This window comes from Glandiceps talaboti, chromosome 4 (genome assembly GCF_964340395.1).
Source record: "Glandiceps talaboti chromosome 4, keGlaTala1.1, whole genome shotgun sequence".
Classification (NCBI taxonomy): domain Eukaryota; kingdom Metazoa; phylum Hemichordata; class Enteropneusta; family Spengelidae; genus Glandiceps; species Glandiceps talaboti.
In genome coordinates, this window is record NC_135552.1 from 21,463,183 (window position 1) to 21,482,279 (window position 19,097).

Sequence of the window (19,097 nt, forward strand, 5' to 3'; positions counted from 1 at the left end):
ACTATTATCAGCCAATAACTTTACAAATGCTGCTTTAATACACTGGTGGAAATTCAACTGTTGTGGTAGCGGTAGTACTTGTTTTACTTTAATATTCACAGTCACAGTCGTAAGTATTAACTTACAAAACAAATGAAATGTTATTGAAATAGGACAATTATTAAAACTATACAGCTAGCCATGTTAATTAAATTGTGACTTTGTGATATGATGTAGAGAGTGGTGATACATGTACATTCAATGTTAAAAAGGGTATTACATGATTGAGAGAGTGATGATAAGTTCGATATATAGTCCTAAAGTATATATGTGAAAATAAGATATGAGATGCAGTTGTATAATAAATATCAAGTCATCACCACAAAGGGCTTTTTGGTATTTAGCAATAACCACTCATATATGCCTTTACTTATACTCCATAGTATCTGTAGAATATCATACAGGTATATTCACAACAACTACACTCACACAATAAATATGTAGCCCAGAATATTAGCAAAACACTGTTGTTTATTACGTCTTGATATGTTTCCAAGTCAAACAGGTAATCGTTGTAAAACATGTTACAAAAGGATTACAAGATACAAACTGACATTGCACTGTTTACAGTAACACTTGGATTGCACTTATTCCATGGTTCAGAAAAAACAAACTTTGGTACATCTTTTTTTTTTTTAAATATTCAAGAAATTATCATTGCTGAAATCATTACAATATTTGATACATAAAAACATTCAAAAACATTCTGACATAAGTTACAGTTTATACATAAGAAAAAAATTACTCAAAAAATCTTTAATAATATGTTAATTTTGGTTAACTTGTTTGGCTAGTTCGGAAATCCTCAAGAACCCAAGAGTGTGTTACTGTCTTACTATGGGTTTTGAAGTACAAAGACAAGTTTATAGTTGTTTAGTAAGTATCTTTTAAATTATTCAAAATAGTACAATTCCAAGGAGACTTTGGTATATCAGCTTGAGACTCGGGAGAATCACGTAATAAAAGGTAATATTGCACCACTGTTTATATAATTTAATAAAGCATCACCCGGAGACATTATATCATTTTATATATAACCTTTTCTTCAAATAACATTTTGGACTGAAGAAACAAAATCTATTTAACCCCAAAAGTGCTATCATACATGCAAAATAAAATGACAAGTATTTTTCTTGTCTAACAAATACATGTTACCCCATAATGTATCAAACGCAATTTGTAAGACCATTTCCTAATGACTATGCGAGGGAACAGTTTCAATATTGTTAATCTAACATATGGAATGTATGTCTGATTATAAAAACTTTTAAAAAAACACCAGGCCCACAGAAATGTTTTAACAACACTGCAGATTGTCTGTTTATCATGATTCATTTACCATATAGCACTAGTGAATACCCATAAAGAAATCTGGCAAAGCTACTTCTGTGGTATCAGAGGTTGCATCACCGTAACCAATTTATCTGCTACTTTTCAGGTACTCAGAATGACATCAAACTGGACACTACCCCCTACCCCTTTGTGTGGTCAGAGGATTAGCCCTTGTTAATTAATTCCTCAAATCAAATCCAACCCTGTTCATCACCTACCAAATACCCCTCCTACCCCTAGAAAACAACAAAGAAATGAAGTGATATACAACATTCAAGGTAAAATCTACTTTGTAAGAAACAAAATATACAAAAATCTTATCCCATGCTACTTATAACCACTTCTTACGTGATAAACTTTGGCTCTAACTATACTTATCTTTTAAACACACAACTGTTGGATAATAATTTTGGTGCAACTTACTAGAAATGTACTTCATGAAGGATGGGCCTTTGCTAATAATCTTTATTTTAAAAATACAATAAAAAAAATTGTATAACAATTTGTTTGTTTGCAAAAATAAAAACAAAATTAAAAAGATGGTTCATTTTTAAGCCTTAAAACCATTTGAAACCTTTCAAATTTGCTTGGCATTAAAACATGTTTTGGCAGCCATTTTGATGTTTAAAATGTATATAAGATTATGTTTTTCATGTTTTGGTTTCTTTGTTTCTTGAGGTCATGCAATTTTGGCTTGACATCATTCTGTTTGAAAATCAATGTTGTAAGTTACAACTAATATGTACCATGCACAAGCAGTTATAAGTGTTCAAGCACAAAGTATCGCATATTTTCACCCTGGTTGTTCAACATCATGATAACATTGGTGCACATTGGTTCCATAAATCCCCTCCATTTCCCCCATCCCTCCTTAAGTTAGCTTGTGCAGGTATAATTATATTATTCTCCAATACTTTTCTTCAGTAAGCAAGAAAATATCTCTCATGTCACTCACATTTTCCTTGGCTGAACAAAGAAATATTGGCATACATAATATATTTTAAATATCTGCATTTGAAATTCAGTCATCAGAGGTTCAAAGTCTGTTTTTGCAGTCTTTGTTGATTATGATTGTCATACACAGTAACATATCTTTCAGGTATCTCACACAGGAGTTACAATGTTTCATTTGAAGTTATGGAAATTATAAATATACATGGAAACAACTATAAATTTAAATATATATTGGGAAAACAACTCTTTGTATCGTCAGTGATTAAATTCACTGGCAAGCCATGAACCTGATAGCATATTCAATTACTTTTCCTAACTAGTGTAATTTTACTAAACACACACCTTCCATTGGAAATGTTTCAATGACTATTTATTACTTTGCTCAATTAAGTAAATTTGATTTTTACATTTTGTGCCAAGTTTCCCTGTTAAAATAGCTGTTTTATGTTAGTGAAGGCTGACCTCAATTGGTACAAAATAAGTCTTCAGTTATGCGTAGGAATACAAATTTAAGTTTTTTGGCACTTTAATATGTCTTTAATCAACTTTTCCCCATGGCACACACACACTAAGAATTATTAGTAATGAATTTTTCACCATAAAAAGTGGATCATCACCTTCTTTGTCTTCATGATGTTTTTTGACATGAAGCATTTTTCCATGACTTCTAGTAAGATGGATTTGTTGAGCAAATGGCAGTATAAAAAGCATGGAAAATCATGTAAAATGTTTTGAAATGGGTGTCACTGTATATTTATGAAATACCTAAAGAATTGATTGTGTCACAAGATTTGTTTTGTGCCTTCCACAACAGTCATATGTACTTCATTGCTTTGTTTCCATAACAAATAGACTGACTGCAGATGGATAATAAACATATATCTCAATGTACATACACTATGACAGCATACAGCAAATTAGCAAAGATGTCAGTTTGAATAGAGACCGAGACACCAACTATGCAATTACTTCTTTGCTTGTGGCAGTGTTTACAGTTGTTTTTTTGTTCAGGTAGTCAGAGAAGTCTGTACAGAAAACACAAAAAATTTAGTGACACATTTTCAATCTCGGGAGCTCATCATTAATTATGTATATAGAAAGTGAAGGTCTATCCCTGGATCATAAAATATTTATCAAGGTAATGAAAATAAGATTACATATAAATGTAAAAAAAAAAATTGTTTTTGCTGGAGTCACAGAAAGTTATCAAACAAATCAACATATATCACAGTACTTTAATAATTTATTTAAAATGGAATAATGTTTTAAATATTTTAAGAATAACTATCTTGAACAAATTAAGAGGCCTCAATATTTCCTATACTATCAGCCAAGGCAATATTCATTTTGGTTTTATCAAATTCTTATGAAAGGTTTTAGGAAAAACGTAAGGTGACTGACTAAGGTTCACTGATATGACAAAACTGATTTTGAATTATATTATGTGATATGTTTGGGACATGGGTTTTTAAAATAATGAGTGATTGTATATTTCATCGATTATAAAGCACCATATAAGGGTTTGAAATCTTATGTAATCTCTGAGGTGAAGTCGTAATATAGTACTGTATCAACAGCTCTTTACTTTATTTTGCAATCATTTAAAATTTCCTCCCATAACGATTCCAGATGGGTGTTTCAGATATTTAATCTCGACTTTCCTTTTCCTCAAGAGGGCTAACAGTAACTGGAAATAATAAATCGACATACAAGATCAACTTACCATTTTATCTTTATAGGACTTTGCAATTATGTTGTCAGATTATGGAAAACATGAAGGGTTACTATTTTTCTTTAAAGAGAATTCAACGTATATTATTCTTTAAGTACTCATTTGAGACAAGGTTATGATACAACACCCCATATTATTGTCTGTTTATTACATGTGTTATTCCGCGAAGGGATTGAACAATTTCATTTCGCATGGTAGCCATTTTCACATAACAATATTCTGTACCAAACTATTGTATGCTATTCAATTCTTAAAGCTGCACTAATTGCAACTGAAATGTTTTTTCAAATCTATTTGGTCAATACATACAATGACTTATTCCTAATATCACACACCCTGAACAATATTGAATCACCTGTGGGTAAAAGTATTTGTGTAGCTATACACATAATATGGTACAATGAATCTAATCAAATTGATTTTTGGGTCCACAGCCAAAACTCAGTACCCCCAATGCGATGTCACGATGATTTCAACCTGTTTCTGTACTATTTATGGACAAAATTGACCCCTAATTGGCATGTTTAACATCAAATTATTGGCATTTTAACAAATTTCAGTGAATGCAATGTTGGTTGTCTGATTGAAAAAGTATTACTCCAGTTACAACTAATGCAGCTTTAAAAGTAAATACTGTGGTGCACACTATTTTTAACTTCAAGATTTGGCTGTTCAATGCAATCCACTGGGTCAAATAACACTTTGAAATGAATATAGGTAATGGTTTTCCAAGGCACAGTCTTAATGAATTTACTGTTCTCAGTATTTTTTTTGCAAATTCACTAAAATATAACTAAACTGATTGGGAGTACAGCCACATTTCAGTATGTTAAACTGCTGGACATTATTAGTACACAAATGTTAATATCATGCATATCCATGATATGCAGAGGACTAAATACAAATGTGCTCACAATCTCATTCAGGCATATGCTTTTGCTTGAATTGTTTTGCATAATTGCAAATGTATGACAAAATGCTTATAAAGAATTGACATACTTGGAGATTGGTATTTTTTTATGTAGGTAAATTTGAAAATGGAAATTTCATATTTATAAACATAATTTGCCTTAAAACAGGTTACTAGTTTTGGCTGTTAAATTTGAATGTGGAAGTTTATATCTTTGTTGGTTATCAAAAACCATTTGTTTTCAGTCTATGTGGTTTGTCTTAATGTGCCATTTCTTCCAATGTAGAATACAAACCAGTTTATAGGAGTACAGGAAACCATTATAGACACTTTGACAAATGACAATTACCACCAGATAAACTAATACATATATACCATTTACACTAAATATATATCTCGCACCAAGTAGGAAAATATCGTATCATTTGCTCCATATATAAAACATACTGTTACACCTAAACCTATTATTGTGTCATCATCATTCATCAAAACATTTACAGGTTTTTTTTCAAACATTCAACAATAAGCTGCAATGTGATCAGTTCAAACGTAAATACACCGCAGTAATCATTACATTACATGCATAACTATACTGTACAAATTCAAAATTACACCACATGGAGCGACACCACCACCACCACAATAGCAGGGTTTGGGCAGGATTGAAGTCACCATCTAAACTTTGCATAGTAGCACAGACTTTTAAAAACAATTGGATATGTACGGGAATCAATTTTTTACTTGACATACATTCAGGTAGGAGTTATCTTACCAGAAAAAATGTGTTTTTCATACAAAACTTACTGTGAACAGTATTTATCAATTTTAAAATAACAGCTTATGTGCTGCTGTTGTCACAAACAACTGTCTGAAAATCCACTTTTACATTTTTTAAAGTTTTTTAAAAAAAAAGAAATATTGCACCATTTATAAACATCATATATACCCTGGATGCTCCATGTGACAAAAGATGACAACATATCCATGCATCATGGATGTTGTTTTCCCTACATCAATATGGCACAATATCCCAAAGAAGCTTTGCCGGTCTGTAATTCCCGCTAGACAGAGAAAATTACAACTTTTGACGGCTAAATTGGGTAAAAAGAAAGCTTATGTATTTAGTAATCAAACTAATAGGACGGTGAAGCTGGAAAGCATAACGCACAGTAAATGTAAAACGAAGCTTTATACATTAAGTTATATTACATCTTTAAAACCGTGCACCATTCAACGCAGTTATACACGTAACTTTGCATTTCTAAATCTCTGACAGCAAAATCAATGTCTAAAAATACTATTCTCAGTTAGTAATTACTATTGCTTCTTGAACTTTTGACATCAGATTCTGCTGTACTAAGGCTGGCAAATGCAGGTGAACCAGAAAAGGTAGACATTTGGTCATTAACGCTATTCTGTGCTCTGTACTTGTCTTCGACTCTTTTCCTCTTAAAGAAGCCAGCCTGAAGACGAAAGAAAGTAAGTTATTTTGTCAATGATATTATCTTGTATGATACATTTTCAATAATGTATTAACTATTTGCACCTATTAAAATCTTGATGAATTTTTCACAGCCATATCTTGTGATGCGGATGAAACGGAAAAGCCACAAAAAGCATATTTTCTGTTCTCAGCTAGAATAGCTGTTTTGTTTTGTTCTATTTTCACTACATTGATTTGATAGTCAAAATTCTGTAGTAAGCTAGAGTGGTCCTTTTCACTTTAATAGCCTGCATGATATCATACAAATGGTTACCAATTGATACTAAACTGACTTCTTTATAATATACAGTGGCATTGAGGACACCTGTGATGTGAAATTGTAAATCAAAACATGAACAGCAAATTTTTCTGGGAAACTTTTACATAAAGAAAGTCAAGTTTGTAAGGTTTAGCCTCAATCTTTAGCTTTATTACAACAATTTACAGCAACATGTTTTGGTTTTTTGTTTGGATGAAGTAAAAAGAGGAAAGAAAATGCAGATCTTTTCACATATAAGTTTTGAATCTTTAATCTTTTTGCACATTGAACAACTGTAATTTGGCACATACTCAATGGTATAAATGAAAGTGTGCCACCATCGACAGACTGGACATTGAGTCTCAGAGTGAATTAATTCTAGATCTCTTCTTCGTATTTGCATTCACATTGCGTGTGCTATGTTTTACTGTTGCCTTCTAGGCTCTCATGCTATGTTTCTCACCCATTTGACACTGACCTTTAATCGATTATTTAATTATTTAATGTCCACAGGGAATGACCTCTGAACATCAATAAGGAGCCAAACTTTAATATGGCGACACTCTTTGATAGATATACAGCATAATAAACACTGGATGCATATGGAAGCTGAAGGTGGCTATCAAATTCAATCGAACTCCTACTGAATGACTTTCCCTTCATAAAATTATTGGATTTGCAAAATAATAATTGTATTACCACATGCTGTGATCTCACTATGCTATGATGGAGAAATTAATGTTTACCTTCCAAAGTCCTATGATGACAAGTATAAGGAGCAAAAGGCCAGCAGCTACAGACACAGCAAGCACCCATAGTGGCACAGGAAGGGTTCTTGGAAGAGGCTTCTCTGTATTAGCAATGCTAGTCACCTGAAAAAGAAATCATATTCAACTCATGGAAATGTGACTGTCCTATCAGCACCATATGGATACTGCTATCTCTGAGTAATGTCTACTATCATTTCCCTTTGGAGATAGAGTAGGCTTATAACTTTCAACTAATTTCAACTTATGATGCAGACTGCCAATAGGGGTTAATGTTCTTTGGTGTTTCTTAATGCCCGACCATATCAATCCTGTTCGGAATGAAATACTTCAAGAAACTGCTTTATTCAATTTTCATGGATGACTGATGTCATATCAGTTCAATATATGTCAGTGAATGTGTGTGTAATTTAAACACATAGGACTACATATAAGAGACAAGCTACAGGATTATTGATGGATATCACCTGCTTTCTAGACATCTAAGTTACATGTTAAATCAGCTAAACTTTTCACCGAGGGCTGTTATGAATTATAGGGAAGTTTATATTAAATTTCTAGTTTCTGCTTCATGGGATCACAACTGTGTAGTGACCAAAGTGGGTGTGATGATTTCAATGCCGTCTCTCAATTGCTTTGCTTCACAAATGTAGGTTAATTTTTCTGGAAACATGTTTTAAAATGCAAATTCATTTGTAAATTGCACTCAACCAGAAAAGGAAATTATAGGATTGGGGTATTGTACACTGTTTGGACAGCATTATTTCCTTTCAGGGCTCTTAACTATTTTAATTTACTATCAAAAATAATGGAAATATAAGAAATACTAAATTTATTTATAATATAGGAAGTTTACGATGAGCTATTACACACTGTTGGGACAGTGTTATTTTCTTTCAGGGGGCTTGACTGTTCTGTTTTTACTGCCAATCTGATGGAAATATAGCTTCATTCATTTTTTTGTACGAAAAACAAGCAAAAAAAGGTAATTTATTTGCAAAATATACCCATAGGAAAGCAAAGGACTAAATATACCCATAGGATCAAGTGTTTGGACAGTGTTACATTCCTTCAGGAGATTCGATTGCCATGATTTTTATTGACTGCTATAAATCTTAACTTACCTCTGTATCAGTTTTAGGGTAACTGTCAGGAAGAATATCATAAGGCATACTGGTCACTTGTACATGGGCTTCCGATGTAATCTCTGTCTTATCATATTCACCCTAAAGAATATATTGCAGATGCCACATCAATAATAATGTGTTACATGTTGTTGATCTACTTTACTTAATAGCAAAGTGTGACTCATTCTAATTTATTTTCTCAATATATATGTAAATGTATGCTACTTAGTGAATTTTTTGTTGTGTAGGCGGACAAAATGGAACAAATATGCCATCAGTTGTTGTTTCTTGATATGTTAAACACTATTGTGATAATTCTATGACAGATTTACATGCCAAATTCCACACTGTATATCTTTGACCATATGTTGAAAATTTCCAGGGTTATGCACAATGACTAACTAATTAGTGGGCAGTGTCTGCAGAGAGACTGATAAGTTTTTTACGAGATGTACTACATGCATGGTCAGACATAAATTTACAGACTTGTATACTGTAGCTGAATTTTAAACTCACCTTAAGAAGTGTGTCCTTCCAGAGTCTTGACCTGACTTGTACAAAGGCAGAGTCTCCATTCTCGAGGACAAAATCTATTGGACACTCTATGCGGACACATCTTGCTGATCGGCAGTTCTGACAACATAAAAGGAAATATGAAATCAGTAATATACCAACAGAAACGATTAGGGCTGAAATCATTTTAGGGCGTATTCACAGTGACGCAGTTAACATAAGTCATCTTGCATGATTTGATTTTGAATCTAGGACATTTCCATGTTTTCTGTTACAATCGGAGGATAATAGTTAAAGATGCTGTGAATAAAACATATTTTGAAGGAGTATCAGGCAATGAGCACATTAATTTACAAATTTAACTGTGGGTGGGGGTGTAAACACCTCAGGATGAATACTTAGTTTCATATCTTGATAAAGATGCTGTGAATACAAGTAATGGCTCACATAGCAGTTTTTCAAACTTCAACCAGAAAGAAGGGGTAACACTTCAGCATTGAGCAGCCACTGAAAGTACCACAGAAGCAAACTATTTCCAACTTATATGAAGTATGAATCCTCAAGTAGAACAAACTCTATCCAACTTCTTACTTTCAGTGTTTGAGTTCACATACAAAAAACTTTTAATTCTTATCACTTGAGCTCTGTACAGTAACTGAAGCGTGAATGACTTACTACATCCAGTTCCTTAATTTCGTCAGCAACACCTCTTCTACCTCTTCCCCTTCTATAATTTTCTATTCCATCCGTCAGGTTGACTCTGAAGGTCAATTTGTCTTCATCAACCTGTACACAAATACATACATCAGTGTGGATGTGAGAAAAATATGGATGAGAAGAGGAAACAACTATATTGAGATGGATGGGGTACGTATCACTCTACATGTATGTTAGAATCTGTTAGAGAATACATATACACCAATGTCATTTATATCACTTCCTGTCCGTTGTTTTTCATTTATAAATTTCCTGAATATAGTTCAAGGAGATTTTCCCATGTCGATCTCCATAAGGTATTTACTGGAGAACAAACATTTGACCATACAGAAACAATTGTGATTACGTTAACAAAACATAGAGAGTTGAAATCCTAGATGGGAAACTTCAATATTTACAAGATAATGATGTGCCATTTATATTCTTACTTGAACTACACAGCAGAGTGGAGAAAACGATCCATGAATTGGATACATGACACACAGAAAACCATGGTAACATATTAATGTCTAAATATAGAACTTTTTCTGCAAAGCTTAAGAGCTGCAGGAGAACATGTACAAATGTACATGCTTCACATGACTATAATGAATATATCATCTTTCAGCTATTATAAGAATGATTGAATGCTTTATCACATCATTACCTGCAGAAACATTATTTCTTTTTTGATATACGAGACTCTAACATTTTGAAATCAAATGACTCTGGGTATCAAACGACCTCTATTGCTTACAATTTTCAAATGTATATAACTATCTATGATTTATTTTCTATATGAGGACAGATAATAGAATCTACTTTCATGCATAGATTGAACTATTTATCACTTTGAAAGTTTCTGGCATTATCACAATCTTTATTTTTCACAAAGTATAAAAATACTGCTGCTCAGTTTTAAAAAACAGCATGACACACGAAGTATTGCATAAAGTGTCCTATCCATGCACCTAAAGATCAATCAGGGTCTCTTACTGGGCAGGATAACAGAGATTGGGAATGAGACTGAGAAAAACCTAAAATACTAGAATATGCAGAAACTGTTTAATGATGTATAATGTATCACACACCTTTATTCCTGCAGGGTTTAGTCCATCTGTTATGCATGGTAAACCACCCTGTAATTTGACATCTAACAAATACAATAGGTAATCATCTCTAAATGTGTACGCTGGCCAGAAGATTTGAATTACCGCTCCATCAATGGCACTGGGACCAAGATTCCGAAGCTGTGATGAGAAGTATTAGAAAATGTCTGTAACCACCTCACATTAATGCCTGATGCAGTGATGGGTATTAAACAAGACAATAAATAAATTCTATTGCTATTATTGATTATACTAAACAGTTCCACACTAGACAATCAAAATTAAGTGGGGAGTGGGTATGTTTCTGTTTCTGGTCTTTTATAAATGAGCCTGTAATACAGATATAAATTTGAGCCCTATGAAAGAAGAATTACAAATCAAGTCCAGTCTCAATGGACATGACTGCGTTCATGGCATCAAGATTGAAGTTAACCAGTATGGCAATACAACCTTCACCTTTATAGATGACTCACATCAAAAATCTATTAATTGAGGAAACGGATAAGCTCTTTTCAGGATATCACATGGATACTTGGAACTATTTTGGGAAATTTTAGATAGTTTGATGTGAGCTGCTGTGACAGATACAGGTAAAGTAGATGAGACAGCATTAATCTTGAGAACCTTTCATGTGGCGTGTCTTGTTTTTCTATAGCACATGAAGTATCACATAACTAAATGTGCTTTTATACGTTTCACATTAATGCAAGCTAGAGTAGACTTGGGTTCTCAAGTAACCTTTAAGGTGGGAAACTGTCCACTACAGAACAAATTCAGATGTTTTGTGTGAATTTAGAGCACAAACTATATTACTGTACATGAAGAAAGGAATAAAATAAACCAATGCAATGTAATTCGTGTCAAATTATGCCTTGAATTTACCCATGATTCTAAGCTTATGTAGTTGCTCAGACCAAGGCATTTTGAAGCCCAAGTCAACTACCCTCTCAAGTATCACTTGGCATGCTTAATTAATGGTTAAGTTAGATTATTTCACAAAATATTTCACAGAGTTGAATTTTCAAGAAACTGATACATGTAATGGCAACAAAAGATGATATGCTGTTATTGGTATTACTCTCTCTTTTAATTATAAGAACATGCAAGTTTGACAAATAACAATCCATGATTACCTCATAAAGTTGAATGATTTCGGGACCTATATCATCTTCCTGGGAAATTATAAAGTCTGGTGTTGACCTTGGTTTGAATTTGACTTGTTCTGGTATTGATACTCTGAAATAAATGACATAATACATTAAACGCTACACCAAACATATAGTGACACTTGAAAGCTTGGGATAGGTGAGTGGCCCTGGTATCAATAAAAAACTGATGAATGCAGATGGGGTTGCATGACAGCATCCTTTCAAATATTTACAAATACCAGAATTGGTCCACACACTGTCTTTTAGAAATTTTGGGATGAAGCTATGGTAACAAGGTAAAGATTGATGATGAAAGCAGACATTGGAAGATAACATCCTTTCAAATATTTGCAAATAACAGAATTGGCCCACACACAGACTTTTCGAAAATTGGACATGAAGCCATGGTAACATGCTGAAAATGATGACGAAGACAGGCATTGTTAGACAACATCCTTTCAAATATTTGTCAATTATAGAATTGGCCCACACACAATGCCTTGTTTTTAGAAAACTTTTGATATTGTTGGCATGGTGACAAGGTAGAAATGATGAAGACATGCGATGGAAGCCAACATCCTGTCGGGTAAATACACAAGAGAACTACTCCTGCAGTGTAGAAAGCAGCTAAGGAAGATTAATCATTGCACATTTCAAAAGTACTGTTATTAATGTCATGGAAACCAGTTACTATTTATTTTAAGATACCCATTAACAACTGTGATTTCTACAAAAAGGTATAGAGTAAGACTGAAAGGATAGATTTATAAGCTATATTCCACACTTAAATAATTTCCAGCTTTCGCATTTTTGAATGAATGTGTTTTAAAGGACATACTCAAATTGGAGGATGCAAGTAATGTTTTTCCTTCCTGGGTTTGAAATAAAATGGTTGGCCTTGACATTTTGCTCATTCGTTACTGTTTTGATATCTTTCCTTCATACATAACTACAGCATCAAGTTTCTGTTTCCCTAGATATGCAACCTTTTTGCCTATTCTCAATTACATTTTGATACAAGCCAAGCAGTTCATCTACAAATCTAGAGAATTAAAACACCTATGTCCCTTTGAAGGTTGTGGTGCACAGATAAAACAGCTGTACACTACTGGAACAGTTTATACAGCTTTTAGATATGTGATAAGCAAATTACATTCACAGAAGTGGGCAGTTCAAATCCAATTTATAGCGTTACACTTTAGATTGTGAACACCTGATGGCACAGAAAAGATGTTGCTGTTTGGAAATCATGTCTTGCGTTAAAAACAGTCTGACTCAAAGATCATAAAAAATCTGTCTGTATTAAATTCCATTGCTATGACCTGTACCGACAGACATAGCAAGCAAATGAGCAAACAAAAGCATTTCACAGCCACAGCTAGAAAAATAAATGCATTTTTTTTATTCTCCTAAATACCTCCTTATTTAAAACACGCTTTCATTTTATGAGAAGTACACTGTTGTACTGGCCAGCTGTACCACAAATATCTGACTCATTATTTCATCTAACCCATCCAATATGATGAAAACTTACAATCTGCAAACATACCATTTCACATGCATTCTTAAACCTAGAATAATTCTATAATACTATCAAGAATAATATACTTACCCTGAAAATAGAATAGATGTTTTCACTTTGAATGGTATGTGCAGGGTAACATTATTATTAATCTTTGTAGCATTGAGTTCGGGATTTGAACTGAAATAAATATAAAGGACACATTATTACATTAGATGAAACAATATGTTTGTTATATCTTTTTATGGGTGCAAACTGAAAAAGCACAAATTGGAATTCCTCACTCAGAATTGTTTTGCATTGAAATATTACACTTTAAGAAACACTGATTGAGGAAGCTTAACATAAACTTTTTTTCTTAGTATTTCAACTTTTTATCACCTGTGTAAACTTCCATGGTCCTAATTTTTAATTCATTTTAAAACCCACATTGCTAGCTCTACCTTTATTTATGTGACAGTATTTCATTTTGTTTTCCCTTTTAAAATCGTTACGATATTCAGGGTGTTTATGAACACTGTTTACTGTTTATTAAATGATAATGTCTTTACGAGAGTGTCCTTTTCCTTCAACAGTAACAGAAACCTAAATGTACCTGTAAATTCATAATAAAGTTCCATCAAAATTACATTTGTGACTAGATAAACTCTGTTGCAGTTGGAATTGAAAAAAAAAGTTTAATATCACATTTTTAATTAAAGCTTTATCATTTTGCAGAGTTTCAATGACAATATAATCATGTAGACATTTTTATGTATTCATTGCTATCACTGTTTTATTTAATATCAAACTGCCATTCTAGATCAAATTTGTTACAAAATAAACTTTGATATTGTTTGAATTCAAACCATCATACTTTTAATTAATAATATATCATTGTGCCTCGTACTTCTTTCACAATACAGGTAGACATTCAACATATCATACTTCCAATATTTAAAAAAAAACACACAAAAAAAACCCAGCCGCATTATTACTAGAGGGGTCAATTTCTTAGATATGTGACATTCCAATGAGAAACAGTTAAAACATTTTCACAGAAATAGGAATAAACGTAACTGTACAAAGAATAATTTTATTACTTGACTGTATACTTATATAACAAAATGTAATTATCCACATGGAGGAAGTAATTAACAATGGCAAGCTGTTATTATATTCATACTATTGGGAATTCAGTCCAATATAGTCATATCAATTTGAAATATGCTATGCATGTCTACTCATATTGTTGAAATCTGCATACTGTAAATTATGAAATTATTTCCAAGAATTCCACTGAAAACAAGTCTTGGATATTTCTACTGAGATTTACAGAATTATTGAATAGCAGGATTTTTTCTTTCAGAATGTTACTTCAAGAGACAACATCACATTGTAGATTCTACGTGTAAATAAAGGATGTCACAATATTTAGATTAGAGTAGTTTTAGGTATTATATCTCACTTTGATTTTGATGTTATTTTCATCGTGTTTGATTATTTTGATTAATCTATACTCTTCAGAAATGGTTCAATTAGTATTCATGGGACTAACCAACTTTGACAGAGAAAAAATTACATAACATTATTTAAATCTCACTTCTAATAGTCTGATGCTTTTAAATTTAATAGTGGTAAGTAGAAATCTACATTTGTATCAAGGTTTTCAACACAATAAAACAGGAAGTGCTATTAACATTAAAATTTCAATGACTGCAAAGCTAAATTTCAACATCTGGATTCTTTTGGTGAAAATGCATACAAATATATACAGCTGTTTTCTGACTAAAATCTTTAGTCTAAAAGACAAATTGTGTATTGATAAATCTTTGCATTGAAAGGCAAATCCCAGATTTCCTTTATATTAATATTTCATTGACTTGAGGCAAGGTAAATAATAGAGTTATTAATCTTGAACAAACAGAGTTGATAGGGGTGGATGCATTGCCTATTTGTATAAGGGATTTACAATTAAAGAGGAAATCGTTATGATTGGCTAACAATGCCTGGCACCAGTTGTATTAAGTTAAACTGGAAAGATAACATATGTGTGCTATTTAGAACTGGTGACAGTAAGTCTGGGCTTGCAAATTATGCACTCTTCAAGGTGTCCTGCGGGGAGATTTCAAGATTCAATTTGGCTTTCTTATTAACCATAAACATAACCATGGTGTGAGATTTGATGAAATAATGGACTTCCATAGGTGTACAATAAATAAGTATAATTTAAAGGGTCATGCAGGAGGTATTGACAAAATCAAGCAGAGATTAATACTGTGTTCGGTCCTGTGGGACTCTGTAAATCCTCTGTAGTATTCATTGGCTTTTCTTTAACTTTCACTTGGCCAACCATACATTTGGAAATACTGCAATTATCGAGTGACAAGCAGAGCAGCTTGAGTTTTATTGGACGTATTGATGAGCCATCATCACCAGAATGTGCTAAAAGATAAGGACGGTGATCTATCAAATGGATATTACCTGTTGGCAACTAGGGCAATTTCTACTGATGTGGCACTGGTGTCTATTACACTTGCAGAAAGCCGCAGTCCAAAGTTGACCTGAAAGTAACAGATAAGGCAAAAACATGTCCAGTCAATCGAAGTGTTCTTTATATCTAGGCATGCACTAAAAAAAATATAACAAAAGAGATGTCTTCAAAACAGACATTAAATCAGACACTGTTGAGTCTCTCACTTTAATGATCGAGCTTCCACCTGCTTGCTTGATGTACAAATGCTAAAGTTATTCCTAAAGCGGACATGGTAGTCATCATCTTGTATGTCTGATCAAGACTCAAGTGTGCTTTGAAATACCTTTGTCTATGGCCATGACAAAGAAATTACTATGCATGGAGAACATACATGCTTGATCAAGACTCAAGTGTGTTCCGAAATACCTTTGTCTCTGGCCATGACAAAGAAATTAATATGCAAGGAGAACACAGTGTGTACAATATGTAGGTACTGTGATCATTGCATCATTGTCTAGACTTTGACACCTACTGATAACATATACCCTAGAGTGATTCACCATCTAAGATTGCTTCCAGACCTGGCCATAGGCCATAGCCTGTTAAATGAGACCTTTAAATGTCTTCAAGCTATTTCTCCATTCAAGCAGATAACATGTCACCAAGAATTGATTTCACAATTGTAACTAGGGATTGTTCACTTTTTACTGCAGACAGACAGTATTGTTTCAATTATTTAACTCCCCTAGGTTTTCAACCTTGACTGGGCTAATTCATTGTCTGGACATCCTTCTTCTATCTACAATATAAAAGTCTAAGTTTTGAAGTACAATAGCTTCATATCAAACAGTTATACTTAGTCCAATTATTTCAATGCTGTGAGCCAGGACTCTGATCGTACACCCTGCCCATAACAAAATCTTTACCCATATCATGTACATGTCCTAAGAAGAATTCAGGCCTGTTTGCTATTTCTTATACAGCTGCTAAATATGGCATGATATTCCTGTCCACATCAGATCCATGCAGCATTACATAAAAACTTTCAAGTAGTGAATTAACTGTACCTTTTGCTTATGGGGATGCAAAGTATATTAAACTTTAATATATAATATATAACGCAGGAGGGAATTTGAATTTGAATGAGGAAGGCAGCTGTCAATGTTCTTAAAAAACTATTGCAGATACTGCAGTCGGTAGATAGGTTTTCATCTGGTAGCTTGATGTCTATGAGTTGTGATGAACAGTGTGGTTAACCCTGACATCATCAGTGCAGATGTTTATATCTGATCCATATATACATGTGCACTAATGATATGGTTCCATGTTGAACAGAAAACATTTTCCATAATTAACTTTGCCTATCTGATGGCCCCCACATTATATATTTGAAACAACAGACAGCCCGTATTTTTGAAGATCATCAAACAATGGGACTCCCTTTAATTTGCATTTCAAATGGTCCTCATTAGATATGCCGAATACATCTCTGTAAAGCTATATGTATGAAATTCCTATTTGTTTCATTTCCAAGTCACCTTGCATCTTCAATGGATCAACTCAAATACTAAGCTCAACTCTACAAACATACAAAAAAGGTTACTTCATAGAGCATAAGAAAGGCCCTGATGGTTAAGCATATACAGAAATGTTTCTTCACACAAAACATGTATACTGCCCCACTTCTTAGATTGTCTGACAGGTTCACTCCACCTGATGAAATGATTATTTATGGTGATATGCACATGATCACAAACTTATCAGAAGTACTTCCCTTGAACTTTAAATCTTTAATCAACACATACTGCACACTCTAAACAACTCTGATCTTACTTTGCAATGCGATTATAAGGGTTGACATTGACAATACACCTCTATACATTTACGATAATTGCATTTATGCAAAAACAGGAATATTGAGGTGCAGTAGCATATTTCATTTGACATATGTATACCCTTTACATATCAAAAGAATTCTGTTGATTAATAGAATTGTATGGTATAAGTTGAGTGATGGGGACTGATCCTGACACCTGTCATTACCATATGTCATTAGAGTGTTAATATTTGTTCCCAACCCACTACTGCTTTTGTTGCCGTGATGTAAAATCTAATAATGTGAGTAAATAAATCACTGATGGGGTAGATTCTCTTTATTGGAATGTCACCTCCTTATTCTCCAAAGGTCACTCTAGTGTTGATAAGTGTATGCTATATATTAGTATATCAGTTCTACAGGTCAAAGTATTTTGTGCTAGTTTTTAGTTGCTGCCCTCAAGACAACTCTGTTACCAAAGAGTACCACATATCCAGTATATGAACAGGAGAAACACAAGATATATTTACGTAATTTACATAGTGAAGACTACTTATTTGAAACTCACCCTACTGTTTGACTTGAGTGGATTGCCACAGTCACATTTTACCACATTCACTGCATCGGCAACATCTACACATCCAACTGCGTATTCCTGTTACAAGAGAACAACAACAAATTACTCTCCAGTCACTGTGTGTACTTCATACTAGGTGTATTTCAACAAGAACAAGCAAATCACATGCTTAACCCCTTTCAGCATGCACGAGTGTGTCCAGTCGTTATTACTTTACAGGTAATACTTGACCTAATGATGTGAAAACTTCAAAGTTCATCGACAAGCAACCATTCTGTGATTATAAACATGTTTAGTTTAATATATTAGGAGTCATGCGTATACATTATTCTACAGAACGGGAATACTGAATATACAACTTTATAGTTATACACTTTGGTCTTAAACTGGTATTTTATGTACGAGTGTATGCATGTACCTGTGATAAGGTATACATACATTTAGATTTGCCCAATGCACGTCTTCTGCTATGATGGAACCCATACACATTTGTTTTGGTATTAAATGCTTAAGACACTGATACTATTGTATGGAGATCAGACATATCAGATAGTTGAGATTCACTTCAAATTTACCTAAATCTCAGAACATGAAGTCAATGCATGTTTTATCTTGAGAAGTTGAATATTTGAATTTAGACTATAAATAGACTGTATAA

The 19,097-nt window shown here is 33.1% G+C and overlaps 1 protein-coding gene across 2 annotated transcripts in view; it reads right to left on the minus strand.

Moving 5' to 3' along the window:
* Positions 1-3,594: 3,594 nt before the first annotated feature.
* LOC144433910 (integrin alpha-8-like) overlaps positions 3,595-19,097 on the minus strand; it is a 124,026-nt gene continuing 108,523 nt past the window's right edge. For both annotated transcript variants that reach the window (XM_078122312.1, XM_078122311.1), the window contains exons 21-30: positions 18,431-18,517; positions 16,055-16,134; positions 13,682-13,771; positions 12,055-12,157; positions 10,904-11,062; positions 9,792-9,902; positions 9,120-9,236; positions 8,601-8,702; positions 7,456-7,581; positions 3,595-6,430 (exon numbers count right to left, since the gene is read on the minus strand). In XM_078122312.1, the coding sequence (XP_077978438.1) occupies positions 6,275-6,430; positions 7,456-7,581; positions 8,601-8,702; positions 9,120-9,236; positions 9,792-9,902; positions 10,904-11,062; positions 12,055-12,157; positions 13,682-13,771; positions 16,055-16,134; positions 18,431-18,517 (1,131 nt within the window). In that variant the 3' untranslated portion in view covers positions 3,595-6,274. The remainder of the gene's footprint in view (positions 6,431-7,455; positions 7,582-8,600; positions 8,703-9,119; positions 9,237-9,791; positions 9,903-10,903; positions 11,063-12,054; positions 12,158-13,681; positions 13,772-16,054; positions 16,135-18,430; positions 18,518-19,097) is intronic.